The sequence below is a fragment of the Macrosteles quadrilineatus genome, unplaced genomic scaffold, assembly GCF_028750875.1.
Source record: "Macrosteles quadrilineatus isolate MER2022 unplaced genomic scaffold, UCM_ALF_1.0 Scaffold_1__1_contigs__length_201487025, whole genome shotgun sequence".
Classification (NCBI taxonomy): domain Eukaryota; kingdom Metazoa; phylum Arthropoda; class Insecta; order Hemiptera; family Cicadellidae; genus Macrosteles; species Macrosteles quadrilineatus.
Window position 1 is genome coordinate 168,647,947 of NW_026542594.1, and position 21,119 is coordinate 168,669,065.

Genomic DNA, 21,119 nt, shown 5'->3' on the forward strand with positions numbered 1-21,119 from the left:
TTTGTTTACAACTTTCATAAGGACGTCATGACGTCACTCAAACGGAGTTGTTGTTACATCACATCACCTGAGTGCTCGAGCTCGAGACAGAAAAGTGCAAAACCACTTGTGGCTGAGCACATACATATATAAAGTCATTATACTTTTACTTTGTCCAAATATTTTCTTGTCGCAGATAAAATAATTTACAATGGGGACTACAAGTGGATTGATATAATCTTGTTATGAAATTTGAGGTTATGGAATTTGGGATTGTGCTCGCCTAAATGGGCGTATGTTTAGTCTAGTTATGATTGAATATACAGTACAGTACACCATTGTGCTACTTTTATTTAAATGTGTGGTCAACGCTTGGGTGCCCCGATGTCTAAGCTTTGTAACATAAGATTTGTAACATAAGCATATTTTGACGTCTCTATAATAATATGTTGGTAACGTTTGAGTACTGATACCGACCACATTTTAATGAACAATTTCAATTTACCATAGGCCAAAGAAGCTATTACCGGAGGGGTCAAGGCGAGGAGGTGTCACAAGACAATAGGCTCGAGATCCCTTGTTAACCAACATGGGCTAAAGCATACCCATAAGGGGACCCCTTGTAAACCACTTTTTTCCATTTATCTCAAAAGTCATTTCAGATTTATTTCCACAATAATAAGTAGACAAAATAACAATTTCAAAAAATAAAATACAGTACACAGATCTAGAAGCATTACAAAAATTGTTTATAAAAAATTGAGGTAAAGTAAAATATTAAAAAAATTATTAATTGTATAAACTTAAGTACCGTACTAATTTAAATATATACATAAATATAAATTTAAATATTTAAAAGCAATGATCAAAATAAATTGACAAATCAGATTTAGTTACAAAAATGCAAAAAATTACAATTTTGTACCCAAATTTCGGGGGGGGGGGGTTATTCCATAACTTCCAGCCCTCAATCTGGAAAGATTTAATGATGTACATATGCCCATGATCCATCATAAATGTAGGAATACAGCTAACCCATATCTTTTAAACTCGTCCCTTATTTATTATTTTTTGGGTTATTTTAATGTGTAATTTTAATAAGTATTTAAATGTTGATTGATGTGTATAAGTTGGGCACAGACAAATAAAATTATATATCTTTTCTCAGGATGCGAGGGCCAGCAAGCTAGGCCAGGGGGCTCGCCAGCTATAGAGGGGCCTGTGTGCCTTGACTGGGATTTTTCGAGAAATTTTACTGGGACACAGGCCTGCGATTGTGTGACAGGCTCAGCCACACCAGCCCCCTATCATAACAATATTTATATGAGTATTATCATACGTTTTTTATGACAAAAATTTGTTAAACCCAGTTAGAGAGCACTAGGACAGTAGTTTACAAACTGACTAACTGACACTATTATTACTTCACCAATCGATATAGGTGAGTGTGTGTGTGTGTATGTGGATGTGTACAGAGCTACAGACTACACCTGTGGTCGATTTTGATGACATTTTGTATGTAGATACCAACTAATCCATGGTTTCTACAGGCGTTTTTTAATTTTTTTGAAATTTTTATTTTCAATGGTGATTTTCCCATAAAAACCCATAAAATAACAGAAACTAAAAAACGGCCCGAACGATTGATAAACAATTTTTATGTTGTAGCCCTTTAAATTCTGAACAAAATGGTAGAACTCCCAATCTTGTAAAAATTACTGTTCAAAAGTTATTGTAAATTATGATATTTTCCCATTAAAAAAACATAAAACGAAAAGAAAAAAGAATTTAAAAAAACCAGTTTTGATTGAAATTTGTATGTGATGATACTTAAAATTCTTAACAAAATAGTACAACCCCCCATTGCTGTAAAAATTAGGGTTCAAAAGTTACTGTACCTTTGTTATTTTCCAATAAAAACCCATGAAAAAACAGATACAATAAATGGATTTTTTAAAACTGATTCTGATTGACATTTGTTTAAGCGAATTTCCCATATAGGGAACAAGCTAAGACCTGGACAACGGGACCGATTTTTTTTGTTTTGAGGCCTCTAGAGGCCAAAAACACCCTCCGTTCAAATTCATATACAGGGTGTTGAAAATGTCTGGAACCAACATTATATCTGGTGAGTGGTTAAAGAAAAACAAATGATATTTTGTGTACGGATATACTATGGTTTTACCTATCTTTTGGTGCCTTATGAACATTTTTACCACTTATAGGGAACGTCCTGTGGAGGATGCAGTAATAAGTTTAAATGGAAGCCTATGGTAAATGATACATCATTTTAAAGGCCATTTTTTTCTGAGTAAGGAGCCACAAGTTTCATCTCAAAAGGACCACCCTAGCAAAAATGAAGACTGTTTGAAATTTAAATAACCACTTATAGGGAACGTTCTGTGGAGGATGCAGTAAAAAGTTTTCATTGAAGCCTATGGTAAATGATACATCATTTTAAAGGCCATTTTTTTCTGAGTAAGGAGCCACAAGTTTCATCTCAAAAGGACCACCCTAGCGAAAATGGCGACTGTTTGAAATTTAAAAATTCCGTTCCCTATAAGTGGTTTTTTAAATTTCAAACAGTCGCCATTTTTTCTAGGGTGGTCCTTTTGAGATGAAACTTGTGGTTCCTTACTCAGAAAAAAATGGCCTTTAAAATGATGTATCATTTACCATAGGCTTCCATTAAAACTTTTTACTGCATCCTCCACAGGACGTTTCCTATAAGTGGTAAAAATTTTCATAAGGCACTAAAAGATAGGTAAAACCATGGTATATCCGTACACAAAATATCAGTTGTTTTCCTTTAACCACTCACGAGATATAATGTTGGTTCCAGACATTTTCAACACCCTGTATATATATATACTAGCAGAGTACCCGTCCTTCTTACGGGGATGGAATATAAGTATAAAATGCTTATTGCAGTTATACTCAAGCTTTGCGTTTGCAATAAGGGAGGACACAGTTTGATAAAATTTGCTTTTTTAAATTTACAATATTCTATAGTACCTATTACACATCTACCATAGCCATAATGTTCTACCACTTCACCTAAACAATAGAGAAAAATAAATTATCAACAATTCGCAAAATATCACAAATTATTCATGAAATTAAAAAACATAAACATAACTGTAAACAATCCTACTTTGACAGTTCTCATTGCGAATCACAGTTTTTTGTTGCTGCTTAGTTCAAATCGGCTGTTTTCATAAATGCAAAAAAATATAGTGCTGCGCCCTGTTGGTAAATCTTATAACTTTGTTATGCTTTTCCATATCATAGAACCAACTTTTTTATTTGAAACAGCTGACTAAATTCTTTAATTCCCTTTAAATATGAATACTCATAAGGTTAACATGGGGAATTACAGAGCCACTGGGGCGGAGCCCAAAAAGATTTTTGAGATAAGAATATGCCTATATGTTAATCGGGAATGTAAGCTATCATCATGCCAAATTTCAGCCCAATCTGTCCAGTGGTTTATGCGTGATTGAACTTCAAACACACAAACAAACACACAAACTTTCACATTTATAATATTAGTAAGATTTATATATCTTTATATATGTCCGTTTAGCACGATAACTCGAGCAAAAATGATCCGATTTTGATGACATTTGGTATAAACGTGTAAACCTACATTTATTCGAAGGAGTTCATGAACCAGCATGATCAGACTGTGGAAACGGGGGTTTACAGGGGGTTTTATGGGGTAAAAATAGGTTTTTCAAATTTTTGACCCAAAAAACATAACATTTAGCAATTTCTTTCCAAACCATTTTGTAGAGCTTAAAAAACAAATAATTTAGTATATTGAAGCGTTATTATGCGCCTAATGGTTATGGAGAAAATTCCCAAAAAATGTAAATTTAAAATTCCCATGTTATTCTTATGGAGAATAAGTAAACTGTTGTAGTTTGCTTGTTTATGAACACATTTTGATCAAATTTGGAAAATGTTTTTATTTCTTACTAACTATTAACATTAAAAAAAAAAAAAACTGTTTTACCCTCTCTGATGCAGCATAAACCTAAAGTACCTAGTTGTAATCATAGTCATAGTCAAATTTCTTTATTTATCTTGTAAATTCATACATAAATAGTGTCACAATAAGGTAAAATAAAGATAATCTTATGGTAAACTACATCAAAGCTCTCTCAAAGCTATTTAAAAATTAATTTTCTATTTAAATAGGAAATAAATGTTATATTTTTAAGTAGACATTTTAGTGTAAATCAAATATGGCAAATGGAAATTCGCTTAGTCTGCAGGTTTGCTGCGGCGGGGGTATTTTATTGTCCTCATAATTCTAAACAAAATAGTCCAACCCCCATTCCTGTAAAAATTATGGTTCAAAAGTTAATGGAACTTATGTGTTTTTTGCCTATTAATATCATAGTTATTGGTTTCTCTCATCGCTTACCCAATGTAATGGTTGTTGACAAGCTACGGTCGGTAATGGGAGAAAGTATGTCTCAGATTGCTGATACACCGTTTATTTTTATTTCACTTAATTTTTAACATACACTGAGTTAAAATAAAAAATAAAACAAAATTCAAGACAGTGTAGTCTATACTCAATATTTAAATGGAATTGATTTTGCAAAATGTGACTGTATTAATCAAAACGAGCCAGATAACGATTTTCAAATTTTTGTAAATGACTATAATTTAATGGAAATACCGTTTATAAACAAATCTGCTTTGCTCTATGTCCCTTCAGTTTGAAACACCTGTGGTGGTCTACTCAAAGACAGTATTTTCTATATTTAACCTTTTAGTAGTCTACCCTCCTGGGGCTAAATAAAAATAAAAGTTTAGGCTTTCCCGTAATTCACCTTTTTCAAATTACTTCCAGAGTGAATAATGATCAATTTAATTTAACATGGTTTAGGCAGAGTACTTTAAATACAAATTCAGGTTTTTTATATATTCTAACTCTTGGAGATTGAGGAAACACCTTTAGTCCAATAATAAATTGCCAATAACACTAAACCTCATTGATAACTAAGCAACAATACATATAAGCTTATCGGCGGACAGGGATACCAACATATAGGCTTGTTTTATCCAACGATATGGTTTTATCATTAAAATGTCTCTCGCAGTACTTTTATTTTGGATTGCATTTACCCTGTCATAAACAAACACTATATCGATAACTGACAAAAAGTCATGTAGGATTATTATATAATGCAATGACATGTGAGGTAAGTAGAATCAATTGATAAAAATCTCTACTAAGTGGCTTCAAGGTCAAACTCTGACTGACATTAATACACTGAAACAGTTTTGGAGCTCTAGATAACATCTGCTGTTCTCATCTCAGGTATTTGTGAAATTTAAAACCTATTGTGTAGTGTACAGCTTATGTGAATTGTATGTGTGATTCTTTTATCAATTTTTAAACTAACTTTTAACTTTGAGTTGTCTCCAGTCTTTCTAGTAGGAGATTAATTATTACTATTACCACAAGTTAAACTCTTTAGGAGTAGAGTGTACTTGTACTTAAAATTAATATAATTAGAAGCCCCAAAATGTCGTAAATGGATGGATTTAAAAAATTAAAGACAGGCGTGTATCGCCTTTAAATATGAGTACTTATTTTGAAAGTTCATAAATTATGAAAATTTTTGTTTTTTAACTTTTTGTTAAGTTTTGGTTTGTATGTTATTGTTTTAGTACGATATGGGATAAAAAAATGTGAGCTAATATACTGATTTTGTAAAGTATGGGAAGCTGATATTTATAGAATATTAGTATGTGTAATGTGAGCCTGATTTTGATTAGTTACTGTAATCTCCATTCCAGAAAGAGTGTATTTACGTGGTTTTTAGTTTAGTTTATCTCTTTTAAAAACCAATTCCTTTTTTTTGTCAGCAGAAATAAGTAAGCTCTATGTCAGCTATGTCTAGACAAACACACTGTTTATGGCAACTAACTAGTACCGTAGAATGGGGTGAATAGAAACACTTTTTGACTTTTAAGCTTCTGTAAAACCAATATTTTTAATTTTTAAATTTTCAACACTAGCTCATATTTTCGGTCTTGAACTCCTCTACTCAAACCAGTTATCAATTTCTTTTTCTTTTTAATCATTAAGCAGAAAAAAAATAATATATGGCTGTTTCTATTCACCCCGCACTTTGGGGTGAATAGAAACACTGTGTTAAATTGATGATTGTTGCTTTTCCTCACTTACCAGGGGCAATAGAAACATGAAATTTATGCTTGTTAGCTTAGGTTGTTGTAAATAAAAATATTTAAAGTTAATTAACACATTTATTTATAAGTACGAAGTATAAAAACGTAGTTTTCATAAACCCTTATCCAAACAAATCGGAGAACATAAATGACAATGGGTGAAATCAGAGTAACAAAATCTTACATAGAAACCAACTAAATGAAGAGTAAAATCAGACAAATCTTCCTCAAAATACAACACTCCATTAAATCTACAAGTTGTACACGGCTTGGGAGTTGGAAGCCGATCGTACTACGTCATCGACTTTGAAGAGGGCCTCTTAATCTGTCTCTCAGAACTTGTTGGTTTGCGCAATTTTCTTGATGAATCTTCCTATTTATCCTTCCTCGTCAAATTCAATAACTTTTGCAACATAAAAACGATAGCAAGTTTTGTTTTCCCCCATTACTTTGACAATTACATGATCATGAAGGGACAACTTTGAAGACTCACTGATGTCTTGAGCTAGGTATGCTGGTTCTTCTTCATCAAATTGTTCGTCTTTGTCACTTTCTTCCAGTGTGACTGATATAGAATCATCTTCATCTCTGGTATATTTTTTTCTTTTTTGGGGGGTTTTCTGGGCACCACTGGTTTAAAAAAAGTGTTTCTATTCACCCTGGTTTTGCAAAATCATGACATAACCTAAATTAAAAATAAAGTAAACAAATATAGTTTATTCTAAGGCTAATCTATTAATACACTTGGTTTTAAGATACCTAAGACAATATAAAAAATGGTTATTAATATAAATACATGTAATAGGTTCATACTTAGAGAGAAAGTTTTGAAAAGAATGTTTTTCGCCAAAATTTTCAAATGATGTTTCGCATCATCCAACATCCGAAGCAGTGATACCAATATGCTAAACTAATTTTTCCCAGGTAGATAGGATATGGTTATAATGGGGGAAATTAATTCCCTTATATAAAGTCAATGTATAACAAAGTTATAAAAATGTGAATCATTCATTGAAGTTTTGTTTCTATTCACCCTGTTGTTTCTATTCACCCCATTTTACGGTAACTATAATTATATTGATGAATAATTTCTCAAGACTACTAACAAATTTTATTTTATTTTAGATATACTGTACAGCTTTTTAAAACCCAATAATTCCCTTTGAATATTTACAGGAACATCCATTTCCACCGCCATGCTGTTGGTGATTCTCCTAGGACTGGTGTCCCTGCTGGTGATTTACCTTCATATAAACTATCGTTACTGGACAAAGCGAGGAGTGATTCAAGAACCTCACTTACCCATTATTGGAAACCTTCTGGATGTTGTTCTTAAAAGGAAGAATGCTGGTCAAGTCTATGATGCGATTTACCAGTAAGTATTGCAGTACCGTAATCAAAGGAAGAAGTTTAGTTTGAGGGAAAATATTTTTTACCAGTTGTCTATACCTCATGTCAGTCATGTCAAACAAAATTTTGAACAATGCTTAAGGGCTGAAAGAAAGGGGGTGAAGGAAACTCAAGGACGTTTGGTATACATACATTTCCCAAGTATCCAATATTTCCAACAGCTGGTGAAAAAAACATTCTTCCTAAACACAGATTTTTCTTCCAAGTCTGGTAGACACAATTTAACTGTCTGTGACAGCTGCTCATGGGCAAAGTTACCAGGGGGAGGCAATGCCCCCTCAAAGATTTAGAAAAAATACTTTAATACTTTTCGATGAAATGGCGACCATACAAAGTAGGTATTTTAAGCCAAGTATGAATGGAGATGAGTGGCGCGATCTTGTAGTCTTGTTAGTGACTAAGTCCGACATATGCCTTAGACACAGCTGTTAATTAATAGCCCAGACAGCTAATGGCAACTAAGGGACCACAGTTTATAGTGGAGAATCCGAACCACATTTTTGCCTTGGTATATACGAATTGGTCTAATTATATCAGGATAGTACCGTGGATAGTCGTAGTACTCACTCGTGCGGACGTTAATCCACACCAGAGTGTATCGCATCCACAGGGCATGCCTATAAATATCCACAATTCATGACCTCCTCATAGCTGGATTACAGGACGACGCCCAGTCGTAAAATAAAATATTTTGTATGACATATAACTGTTGGATGGTGACATTTTGTCTAAACTAAAAATTCAGCGTAGGGAAGCTAGCAGGTGGATAAGTTATGGGATAAAATACATTTTAGGATAACGGGCAAAATGTTCATACTGACAAAAAAAGTGCAATTTTAAGACCTTTAAAGGTGTGCAACTACAAAGTTAGTTTTCCTGTTGTAACCTGTTAGGTGGAGCGGGTGTCCATACTTTTGCCTAACCTTGTACATTCACAATTCCATAGAGTAAATCTGTTGGATTTGGATGAGTCAGAAGACATGTTGGGTCATGTATGGTGAGTGGATGGCTTTGATCTTGTACAGTACTGATGATTCTGCCCTTGCCTTGATTCACTCCATGATTCACTTTTGAGGCTCGTGTGGACTGGAAAATGCAAGGTTAAAAGAAACCATCAACCTCTTAAAAATGTATGGTAGCTTACAATATAACTTTCATATGAAGCTATTTTTAACACATTGCATTATTTACTTAATTCTTCTTTATGCCAGGTATTTGTGTTGTTCCACAGGAAGTATTGTAACAGCCATGATGCAGTTGGTGTGTACGAACTCATGACTCCGAACCTACTGCTGCTCAATCCTCGTCTGATCAAGCAGGTGACGACGACCGACTTTTCAAGTTTCCACGACAATGAGTTCTATGTTCGGAAAGATCTTGATCCTTACCTCTATTACGACCCTTTCACCCTCAAAGGCGATGAGTAAGTAACTTTTTACATAATTATACTCTGTTCATAAAATTAAGGCTTTTTAGGGGAAGTTACCCATCCCCTTATTACTATTTATTTAATGTATACGAGGTGTTAGCCCGTCCTACGTACGGGAATTCAGTAGTCAGTTAAAACCGTGTACAATTCAGATCAGCTAGTTTACACATATAAAGACAAAGTTTCTTGCAGTTTCAATGTAAAAAATCATCTTGTAAACAAATGTTTTGTGACCAAATATTTTTATTCCATCATATGCCTATACGATATGCATTTTAAATCCGATAATTTTACAATAAAACAGCAATTCTGCAATTTTTACGATGTGAAAAGCGTTGAAGTAAGATTTGCAGCCGATTCGCACAGACGCACACTGATTTTAAGTAGCCTACAGTAGAGAGAGTAATAGTCAATCGAGAAGTGTATAGACCTAGTCAACGATACCACCTTCCATAGCATACCTGCCTCTTCCATAATTATTATCACCACAATACAACTACTATACACAATTTCCAGTAGGTCTAAATAGAAACTACCTAAAATAAAACGATAATATCCAATAAAATTTACAGTACACATAATTTAAATTTGGTGTCCTAACATCAAAACTAATCGTCACACCTATCCTTTATATCAATTTCACTGTATTAATTGCAAAATAAATAAGTGTAAACAAAGAAAAGTAAAAACAATAACAGTTTGTTTTGAAACAGCTGTTTGGTTCAAATAACATTCATTTGAAAAAAAGAACTGGTCACATGTAGCAGGAATATAAAAAGTAAACACGCTAGTAAAGCTAATGACGTAATTGTCAATGATCCTTGATAATTACCCAACCTCATTGAATAAATGTTCATCGTAATTTCCCATATTAGTTAATTTAAACTACAATATATTCATAGTTGAAATAAAAGTGATATTTTCACATTTGGGGGCGCTGATATAGCATATGCACCCCCAAACGTAACTACAACTGAACACGATTTCATAAAAGGATGGTTTGTCTAATTGCAGTATCCTAGGTCAATGTTGACGTTGTGTTCAATCTATGTCATCCATCTGTTTATCTTTGTATAAAACCCGGCTGAGGTTGTGGTGGTAATTTAAAATCGTGATTCCTGATTATTCTTGATCTTCTTTTTATGACATCAATATTTCCGGGTCTAATCCAAACAAAGTTAAAGCAGACAACATTAATTGTAAACAAAAAGCTACCATGAAGAATTAAAACATGTAAACATTGTTATTTTTCTAATCTTTCCTTGAAAAGTGGAGCAGTAAAATAATTTGCATTTATCCTTTTTTATTAAGGCTCGTGTACAGAGCCTCGATTTGTACTGTGGTTTAATTAACTTTGGTCTAAACTATTTTAAACTGTGGTCTAATTATCTCTACTAATCTTACTTATTTCCTATAATCAATGACAAAATAAGAGTAAATAAAATAACCTCATAGTTCCATAGTTTATATTTAACCAGCTGTTAGTCAAAACAAATTATATTGCTCTAAAACAAATCGAAGATTACAAAGATTGCTTTAAAAAATAATTTGAACATCCTAGTACCAGTATTTTACTATGTATATTTAATTAATCTGTCATCCTCTTACAGAAGAATTGAACGTATCAAAAATTAGCATTACACATAGTATTAAATAAGTCAACCTAAGTATGTCTTTACATTTTTATCCAAATGCTGAATTTGTGACACAAAAGGTGAATGTTTACAGCTGTTATGTTAAGCAAATTATTTTATGCCAAAAGCTAGTTTAGAATCTTAGCGTCGGCTGCTAGACTTTTTAAAAATTAAAACTTAATTTCTAAAAAACTGGGACCCTAAACTAAAATTATGGCTTCGACATTCCCTAGTTCTCAAAATTATCTTTCTTTCAACACAAAAATCATGAAAATCCGTCGAGTGGTTGATTCAGAATCGTGAAATAAAAAAACACTGTTTCGTTTTAATATTATAGATAGATAGATGTTGCTGCTGATTTAGATTTCTCTGATAGAGATTTCTCCATCCTTATGGAACAGCTGAATCAAATTTTATTGTTAGTTCAAGTTCTGTCTGGTGCACTGTAGGAGTCGTGTTTTGTTTGCAATTTGTTTCTTCTTATTTCAGTCATTTAACACCTCGTTTTACCAAATAAAATGATATAGCCTAATCATAAACAATAACTTCTCCTCTAGTAATATAACCAAAAAGTAAAGCACAAATCATGAAATTACCGGAAAATAATATAAACAAAATTTTGTCGACACTAACAATCAGTGTCACCTGACATGAAAAACGAGCTTTAAAATTAACAATGGGATGAAAAGTCTACTTCTGTAGGTTAGTCTATGGTTATGTAATTTCTCAAAACATCTTATAAGAGGTAAAATATGATAATAATTATGACTTGATATTTTAATTTTAGATGGAAGCCCGTTAGAACCTCACTGGCATCCCTCATGGCTACAAGCAAAGTAAAGGAGATTTTCCCATACATGAAAAAACTCATCCCACAACTGGACGACTATCTAGATAAACATCAAACTAAACAGCTGGAGGTAAAGTAATAGAGATACCTTTAGGATGTCAGGTTCTTCAATTCTGATGAAGCATGATGTACATTTTGCCTCTTTGGGTGGTATCATCAGGAGCAAAGTTTTATTTACACACTAACAGTACCGATGTCGCCTTAGTCTGACACAACATGCCTATCCACAGTCAGCCCTGAAGATCTACAGTATAATGCACTACCGGATGAGGTGAAAGATCTGAATCTGAAGGCTTTTAAGATACGGCTGAAGGAGTACTTAGTGAAGTGGCGGCTCTACACTCTTTGAGAATTTACAAGATGGGACACCCCTATTTGGGCAGTAAATAGCCCCAACACTTTTCTGACGCAGTTTCATTGGTGAACGAAGAAGACGACAAGTATTACAAATAAGTATAACACTACAAGACACTCGACACTACACCAGGCCGCTGCACGGTAGTTGTAATGCGCTAAGGGCCCCAAAAGGTTATTGCGTTTGCTCCATCTACATTGAGGGAGGATCTCTCTTCCTTGCGTCCCCATCAAACCTAAAACCTCTTGCACATTTATTAAAGCGGCCCTGCACTACACGTGGAACACGAGAGTGTGTGCAGTGCATAGATTGGTAAAGCACTAGTCAGATTGTTGAATGGCCCTGTCGGTGACAGCTTGAGGATTATTGGAGGATTCCGGTGACCGGTTGGGGGTGTTCACTTCCATGGCTGCTCTCACGTTTATGCTCTTGCACATGCGCCGACCGTCGCAAACCGATAACCTCCATAGTACATCCTGTAACAACAACTGTGTTTATGTTAGTACATTAATACAACTTTGCTCCACATAAAAGCTGTACCACGTTTCCATTACGATGAAACTAACACAGAATAATTAGTAGATTCCTCAATTTTTTTATTTCCAGGCTAAGGATGAGCTTTCTTCTTTGTACATGATGAACACAGCCTCTAACAGTATTTTTGGAGTGAAATGTAACTGCTTCACCGACCCAGACGCAGACTTTCGCAAGATGGGAGAACTCTTTGTGAAGGAGTCGCTTCAAAGCTTCTGGTTGACCTTGACATTTTTTTATCTGCCTCGAATAAGAGATTTCTTTAGAATCAGGTAGATATTAGGTTATACCGTAGGATTTAATCTTTCCTCTCTAGAATGCTTAAACTATTTTTTAATATTTTTAGCTGACCTGGAAACCAGGAAAAATGTCATTTTACGTAAGTTTTGTTAATCAGAAAAATCTGTGAAATTTTCGGTAAATTTTGTATGGGCCAGCAAAATGTTTAATTTGAAATAATCACCAATAAAATCTGCAATTAATGGTGTGAGATCAGGGACACTAGAGGTTTTAAGTTAGTGTTGGGTGCAAGCAAGAGATAAGAGTTTTAACTGTGCACCAATGGAATACTCCCCACTCTCGGTTCTCCCTCATCATTCCTCGTTGCCATGGCCAATGATGATGTTGCTTCCATTTTCTTTGTAAATTCAGTTCGTTCAATGGCATGAAACACCACATTATATAACTTTTGCTTTAAAATACGTTTCCTATTGACATGTTTTTGCTAACTACTGTAATATATCATGTATTTGTTGGGTAACACAATTTAAGGGGATTTCAAGAAGATATGTTCACGATACTTAGGAGGTAACGGTATTATTGTAGGATTTTCTTGTGACAGGTTTTGACTCATTAATCGTCTGTGATTTTCCTAAATGGCTAATGACGATGATGATACCTGTAAAATAGTGAGAGAAGATCACAATTTATTTCTTGGTGATTGCTGGAGAAGATGATGTATCCACGATCGCAGAAAATTATATTCACAAATTCACCGTGTTTGCAGGAGATCTCCATTATTTCGTGGCTATTGCAGGAGATTGATTTCTCTGCGCTCACAAGAAATAACGATAGTACCGCAATCACAGATTATATTACAGTCATGATGACATAGATGAAGTGCAATAATTAACACTGAACATTTTCATGGTACTAATCAATGGTATTTCAGGTTATTTCAATGGTTTCAGGCGTTTTTTTTTTAATTTTTTTGAAATTTTGATTTGTAATGTTAATTTTTCTATAAAATAAAGGAAAAAATCGGATAAAAAAACTGTTTGAACTATTTTAGTTCAAACTTTGTTTTTTAAGGCCTTTTTAGCTATAATAAATAAAATGGTACAACCTTCATTGATGTTAAACATTCCGGTTCAAAAGTTATATTGTAACTCTTGAGATTTTCCCATTAAAACCAATCAAATGAGAGAAAATTGGATTTTCAAAAATGTGGTCCTAGTGGTTTTGTATTTATTTAGGAGTACAACTATCCGCAGAACTCTCCTGATAATTAGACCAATTCGTTAGTTACAAGGAAAATGTGGTTTCGTATTCCACTATAAACTAGGTCCCTTAGTTGCCATTGGCTGTATGGGCTATTAATTAACAGCTGTGTCCAAGGAATATGTCGGCCTCTTAGCTACCAACAAGACTACAAGATTGCACCACTCATTCTTCACTCATATTATTTTGGGTTAAAATATGCACATAGTGGCGTCCCCATCTTAGATAATTGATATAAAATTGATTGATATTGATGTTAGACCTTTTAACTCTAAACAAAATGATACTACCCTCATTGATGTAAAAATTTCATTATTGTAACTTGTGTGATATTGGTCATAAAAAATCATAGTCACTCCCAATGCTAACCCTTGATAAGTGTTGTTGAGCGGAGCGAGCGAAGCTCTTATACGTTGACTTTTATGCATTTCGTAATACGCAAACTCCTCCTAGACGGCTGAATCAATCGTTTTCAAATTTTGGATGGTGATAAAGACCATATCGGTGAGTGCCAACATCTATAAGGCGTTAAAAATAACTCTCAGGAATCCGCCCCACTGGGTCTCAAAGTTTCAATGTTTTCCTTATGAAAGCAGTATTTGACACATAAACAAAGACATATGATCAGCTGTTTACTTTTGAATGCAGTAGATAAAGAAATAGCTGATAGCATTATTCCACAGATATTAGAACAGAAACGGTAGGAATCATAAATATAATCAAATGACGACACTAGCTTGAGGTCCGTGACGTAGGAAGTGCTAAAGGATTTACTAAAGGTGAGCAGTCTAGAGTGTGGAAACTGTTTATGACGATTAGATTTAGGTATCTGCATTCCTAAAATTCTAAGGGAAGGGAGGACAATGTGTCCGTGACGTAGGAAGTGGTGAAGGAAGTACTAAAGGTGAGCAGTCTGGAATGTGGAAACTGTTTATGACGATTAGATTGAGGTGTCTGCAATCCAAAAATTATAAGGGAAGGGAGGAAAACGGGTCCACGACGTAGGAAGTGATGAAGGAAGTAGTCAAGGCAAGCTGTCCAGAGTGTGGGAACTGCTTATGACCATTATATTAAGGTATTTGCAATCCTATGATGCCATGGGAAGGGAGGGAAACAGGTCCGTGACGTAGGAAGTGATGAAGGAAGTAGTATAGGCGAGCCGTCCGGAGTGTGGGAACTGCTTACGACCATTATATTAAGGTATTTGCAATCATATGATGCTATGGGAAGGGAGGGAAACAGGTCCGCGACGTAGGAAGTGGTGAAGGAAGTTGTAGAGGCGAGCTGTCCGGAGTGTGGGAACTGTTTATGACGATTAGATTAAGGTATCTGCAATCATAAAATGCTATGGGAAGGGAGGAACACGGGTCCGTGACGTAGGGAGTTATGAAGGAAGTAGTAAAGGCGAGCAGAATCCTATGATGCTATGGGAAGGGAGGGAAACAGGTCCGCGACGTAGGAAGTGGTGAAGGTAATTGTAAAGGCGAGCAGTTCGGAGTGTGGGAACTGCTTATGACCATTATATTAAGGTATTTGCAATCCTATGATGCCATGGGAAGGGAGGGAAACAGGTCCGTGACGTAGGAAGTGATGAAGGAAGTAGTATAGGCGAGCCGTCCGGAGTGTGAGAACTGCTTACGACCATTATATTAAGGTATTTGCAATCATATGATGCTATGGGAAGGGAGGGAAACAGGTCCGCGACGTAGGAAGTGGTGAAGGAAGTTGTAGAGGCGAGCTGTCCGGAGTGTGGGAACTGTTTATGACGATTAGATTAAGGTATCTGCAATCATAAAATGCTATGGGAAGGGAGGAATACGGGTCCGTGACGTAGGGAGTTATGAAGGAAGTAGTAAAGGCGAGCAGTCTGGAGTGTGGGAACTGTTTATAATGATTAGATTAAGGTATTTGCAATCCTATGATGCTATGGGAAGGGAGGGAAACAGGTCCGCGACGTAGGAAGTGGTGAAGGTAATTGTAAAGGCGAGCAGTTTGGAGTGTGGGAACTGTTTATGACGATTAGATTAAGGTATCTGCATTCCTAAAATTCCATGGGAAGGAAGGAAAAAAGGTCCGCGACGTAGGAAGTGATGAAGGAAGTAGTCAAGGCAAGCAGTCTGGAGTGTGGAAACTGTTTATGACGATTATATTAAGGTATCCGCAATCATAAAACGCTATGGGAAGGGAGGGAAACGGGTCCGTGACGTAGGAAGTGGTGAAGGAAGTAGTAAAATCGAGCGTTCCGGAGTGTGGGAACTGTTTATGTCGATTATATTAAGGTATCTGCAATCCTAAAATGCTATGGGAAGGGAGGTAAACAGGTCCGTGAGGTAGGAAGTGGTGAAGAAGTAGTAAATGAGAGCAGTCTGGAGTGTGGGAACTGTTTATGAGGATTAGATTAAGGGATCTGCAATCCTAAAATGCTATGGGAAGGGAGAGATAAGGTCCGAGACGTATGAAGTGGTGAAGTCAGTAGTCAATGTGAGCTGTCCAGAGTGTGGGGTCTGTTTATGACGATTAGATTAAGGTATCTACAATCTTAAAATTCTATGGGAAGAGAGGGAATCAGGTCCTCGACGTAAGAAGAGGTGAAGGAAGTAGTAAGGTGAGCAGTGTGGAGTGTGGGAACTGGAAACCGTTTGTAGCAGTTAGATTAATGTATCTGCAATGCTGAAATGCTATGAGAAGGGATGGAAGCATCCCCACGACATAGAAAATGGTAAAAGAAATAGTAAAGGCTAGCAGTGCGGAGTGTGGGGAATGTTTGTGGCAATTAGATTAATGTACCCTATCTAAAATACTAACTTGCTATGGAAAGTGATGAAAACAGGTCCACGATGTAGGAAATGGCTTAAAAAGTAGTAAAGTATGAGCATAGTGTGAAAACCGTCTGTGGCAGTTAGATTTATGTATCTTTGATCCAAAAATGCTATGAGAAGGGAAGGAAACAAGTCTATGACGTAGGAAATGGTGAAGGAAGTAGTAAGGCTTGCAATGCAGAGTGTGGGAACTGTCTTTAGCAATTACATTAGTGTATCTGCAATCCTAAAATGCTATGGGAAGAGAGGGAAATAGGTCCACGACGTAGGGGGTGGTGAAGGAAGTAGTAAATGTGAGCGTGTTGAGTGTGGGAATGGATGTATCTGCAATGCTAAAACGCTATGGGAAGAGACTGTAGACTGTAGTTTAAAATAATTACGAAGCACGAATCGATACATATTTCGATACATGCAATTGTTTACAATAGAAATTTACAACTGAGTTGACAACAGGTGATTTTTACTCCATAGAGGATAAAAACCATTTTTACTTCCTAAAGAGTAAAAGTGCTACTTTAGACCCGCAACGCATGCATTAAAAACGACTGGTATTACTGCAGTATGACCAAAACAGTATAATATAAACCCTTGATGACTCCGCTCAATTTTGTGGATGCCTCTGCGAACGCCACCTAGTTGATAAATTAAGTATCAGATTGCTGATACCCTTTATTTATTGTTGTTTTCAGAGTTCTTCCGAAAAAGGTTTGTGATTATCTGGAAAACATGTTACAACAAGTTGTTGAGCACAGAAAGAAGAACAACATCAAAATAAATGATATCATTGGTGGTATGATAAGTAAATCAGGTATGTGGTAGATACATTTTTCCCTGTTAAAATAAGTTGCCTTTTTGTCTAAATTATCAAGTAAGTTATGTTTTTTGTATTGGTATTTTGTGAAGATGCCGCACCTGCGGCTAAATACGCGTAGGATGGTAACATAGTTTATTAAATTGCATTGTAGTTCTTGAGAGTTAGAAAAAACATTTTCCTTTTACAAAAAATCTATCTTTTTAATATATTAATAAACTGTGAATAACGAAATAACACATCCGGTTTTACATAAAAAATAATTTTAGCGAAATGACTAAAACATCTACTTCACTCTTTATTTACATTACTGTTAAAAGTATTGTGAAATGGTGTTTAATGAACTATTTGGAATTGTTTTCAAACAAATTAAATTTATAGTTTAGAGGTATTACGCCACAATGCCAGGAAGTAGACATCAGCAGTTTAAGTATGATACTTTCCTTGCAAGGCTTGTTGAGCGCGGGATTTCATGTGAGCACACGATACTTTTTGCCACGCTAACGGCAAAAATTTTACAATAAGAAACAACATTAGCATGGTGATAAAAGAAATGTCATAGTTTATATGTATAGTTGGATGATGAGTTTATTTTAATCTTTCCACAGGAGACAACCTGTTTGACATTGTTGCCCTGGGAGTTGCAATATTTGTGGATGGTTTTGAAACTACCTCATCCGTCGCCTCCTTCGCTTTGTATGAATTGGCAATGAATCCAGAAATCCAGGAAAACCTGTATCAAGAAATAAAAACTTCTGCGTCTAATTCTACCGATATTGATTTTGAAACCCTCCAAAATCTTCCGTACCTAGACAAAGTTTTGAAAGGTACAAATAAAATAATCATTATCCTTGGATGAGAAGCATCCTTTATGTAAAAGATGAGATGTTTCTTCAACTGGTTTACCATAGTTAATCAGCTGAGCCAAACTCAACCATTTAGACAAAATTAAAGTTATATCAGGCTTGTCTAGTAGAGACTATAATAGAGACTACTTATAGATTTTCAGAGATCTTAAAAAATGAAAGACGCACATATTTACAATGTTCACTGTTTCAAAAGAACAGATTATTAATACCATACTTTATTTATTATTTCACATAACTTTTCCCAAAAATATAAATTTTGTTTGTCGGTTCTTCTAGCCCAGTGCGTATTAGTGAATTATTACTTCCAAGGGTTTCACGGCTTGAAAAATTTAATAAAAATGGCGTAGCCACAAAATATATTTTTTCAATATCATAATGTCAACAAAAGGCCTATCTATACTAAATCTATTTTATACCTGAGCATTCAAATTTTTCACACTCATTTTTATTCAACTTTTTTGTTACAGAGACCTTGCGGAAGTACGCCCTTGTTTACAACCTCAAAAGGGTTTGCACTAAACGATGCTCCCTTAATATCGATGGAAGGAATGTGGAAATTGAACCGAACACTCCGGTAAACAATAAATATAGTTTTGGTAGTAACATATCAAGACCATATCCATTCCATTTTAGGGTTGGCATTTTGTGGCCCAACCTAAAACTAACCTAAAATAGGACATCGACATCAGTGCTCTAACAGATACTAATGGCTTTTATTAAAATTAAATAAATTATATGGTTGTCTTTTGGGCATACATGTATACAATGCATGATTAAATAAATTCAGACTTATTTCTATCAACCCATCTTGGCATTTTATTTTAAGGATTCTGAAAGCAAACATAATAAAATATAGGTACGAGTTCTTACAAATAATTAAGTAAAGAGTTTAAGTACTTTTATTTCTTTACCTACCTATGGTATAAATAATTTTATTATGTCCTAGATAATTATTCCCTTCTATGGAGTACACAATGATCCAAGATACTATCCGGATCCAGAAGTTTTTGATCCAGAAAGGTTTGCTGATGACAATGCTGACCACGCTGATGTGTACTACCCGTTTGGAAATGGCCCCAGGATATGTCCAGGTACTGTTTATGTTTACAACATATTTTTACATTACAACAGTAAGTAATTTATAATACTCTGGTTTGAAGCTTCAATTTGACGGATAACCTCTGAAAATGCTCTCCTAGTCCCTACGTCCCACCTAGTATGGGTGACATAACAATTAACAACAATTCAAAGTTTTCTCTAATCAAATATATTTCCAGGTAGCAATGGTGGCAGAGTTAAAGTTGTTCACCCTATACCCATCAGAAATATAGGCTATTAACCTTAAACTTGTCTTCAGCTGATCCAATAAGGATGACCAAACTTTATAAGTGTGTTTACAATACCGTACGGTTCAGATTATTGGTTTGTTATTTGCTTAAAGTTCAGTTTCTTGATTAAATTACAATACATGTTCTTCTTACAGGACAGCGATTTGCAGTTGCCCAAATGAAATTGTTTGTCTGGAACATTGTGCTGAAGTATACAATCCGTCCAACAAAAACCACTCCGACCAAGTTGACATTCTCAAAGAACGCATTGATGCTTGTATCAGAAGAACCACTTAACCTGTTTTTTGAACGGAGAATATGTTAAAGTACGAATTATTTAGTAATGTATGAGTAAAGTATTAAATAACCCTGTAAAACCTTTTATACTACAAGAGTGGGAATAGTTAGTTTAAAAAAATGTAAAGGTAACTATGAAAAAATAGTAAATTTTGTAAACACACTGAAAGTGAGATTAAGATTTCTGAGAAAACATATTTCACATTTTGAAGTATTTAGATCATCCTATAGAATTTATACTTCTCAACTCTTTTAAAAATATTTAGGTTAATATTAAATTTTAATTGATTTTTCTAGAAATGGTTTTTGTATAAAACTATTTTGAAAAATATTAGGAGAAACATTTCCTACCTATCTTTGATTTCAATTTTAGTTTTACTTTATTTTATGACAGGAAATATTGCCTTTTATCAATCATATAATTTTATCAGCCATTGTATTATAAAAACATAGCTTTAAACAAGTAAAAATTGTGTTCATTAACTTGATTTGTAAAAGGTAACAATGATGATTTACAAAAACAATTTAACATTTCTATAAACGTTTTTTGTAACCTTTGACCAATAAAAATTTTTTAAAGTTTTTTATTCAAGTTTTGGAATTTTGTTTTTGCTTCCTCCCCCTATACATCGTATATGGAGAAAGTTTTGTTTTCTTCAACATTTTTGAGTTTGGGTTTTTAGTGAATATTATTAAGTGTTAAAGCAAAACTAAACCTAATGCTAATGCAACTGTTAGATGGGTTTTCATCAGATAAATGAGGAGTGACGATAGGTTGGGACAATCGAGTGGTTGTGTGATCATTAACAATATCGGACCAATATCTTTAATCCTGATGCGGAGATAAAAAAAGTGGCGACTAAATGTTTGTGGATAACTTACACTGTAAATACTCATAAAACCATATGTTATTTCAATAGAAAATACATTTTATATGTTTAATGAAATACCAGGTGTCCGAAAAAGAACTGAAACATTTTAAAGGCAAATACTGATACCAAATAAGAGACTATGTCTAATGTTTCATATATGTATTTAAAACTTAAATTCTCAAGTTGACCTCTTCCCAGGTATTGGTCAGTACTTTAGCG

General features: G+C 34.6%; 1 protein-coding gene across 1 annotated transcript; it reads left to right on the forward strand.

Moving 5' to 3' along the window:
- The first annotated feature begins 5,268 nt into the window (after positions 1-5,268).
- Positions 5,269-20,571, forward strand: LOC128983168 (probable cytochrome P450 6a13). The gene is made up of 10 exons (XM_054402347.1): positions 5,269-5,317; positions 7,369-7,567; positions 8,834-9,025; positions 11,453-11,585; positions 12,477-12,676; positions 17,413-17,531; positions 18,143-18,361; positions 18,871-18,977; positions 19,350-19,494; positions 19,887-20,571. Exons 2-10 carry the CDS (start codon positions 7,389-7,391, stop codon positions 20,054-20,056), a joined length of 1,464 nt encoding a protein of 487 aa, XP_054258322.1. The 5' UTR covers positions 5,269-5,317; positions 7,369-7,388; the 3' UTR covers positions 20,057-20,571.
- The last annotated feature ends 548 nt before the right edge of the window (positions 20,572-21,119 follow it).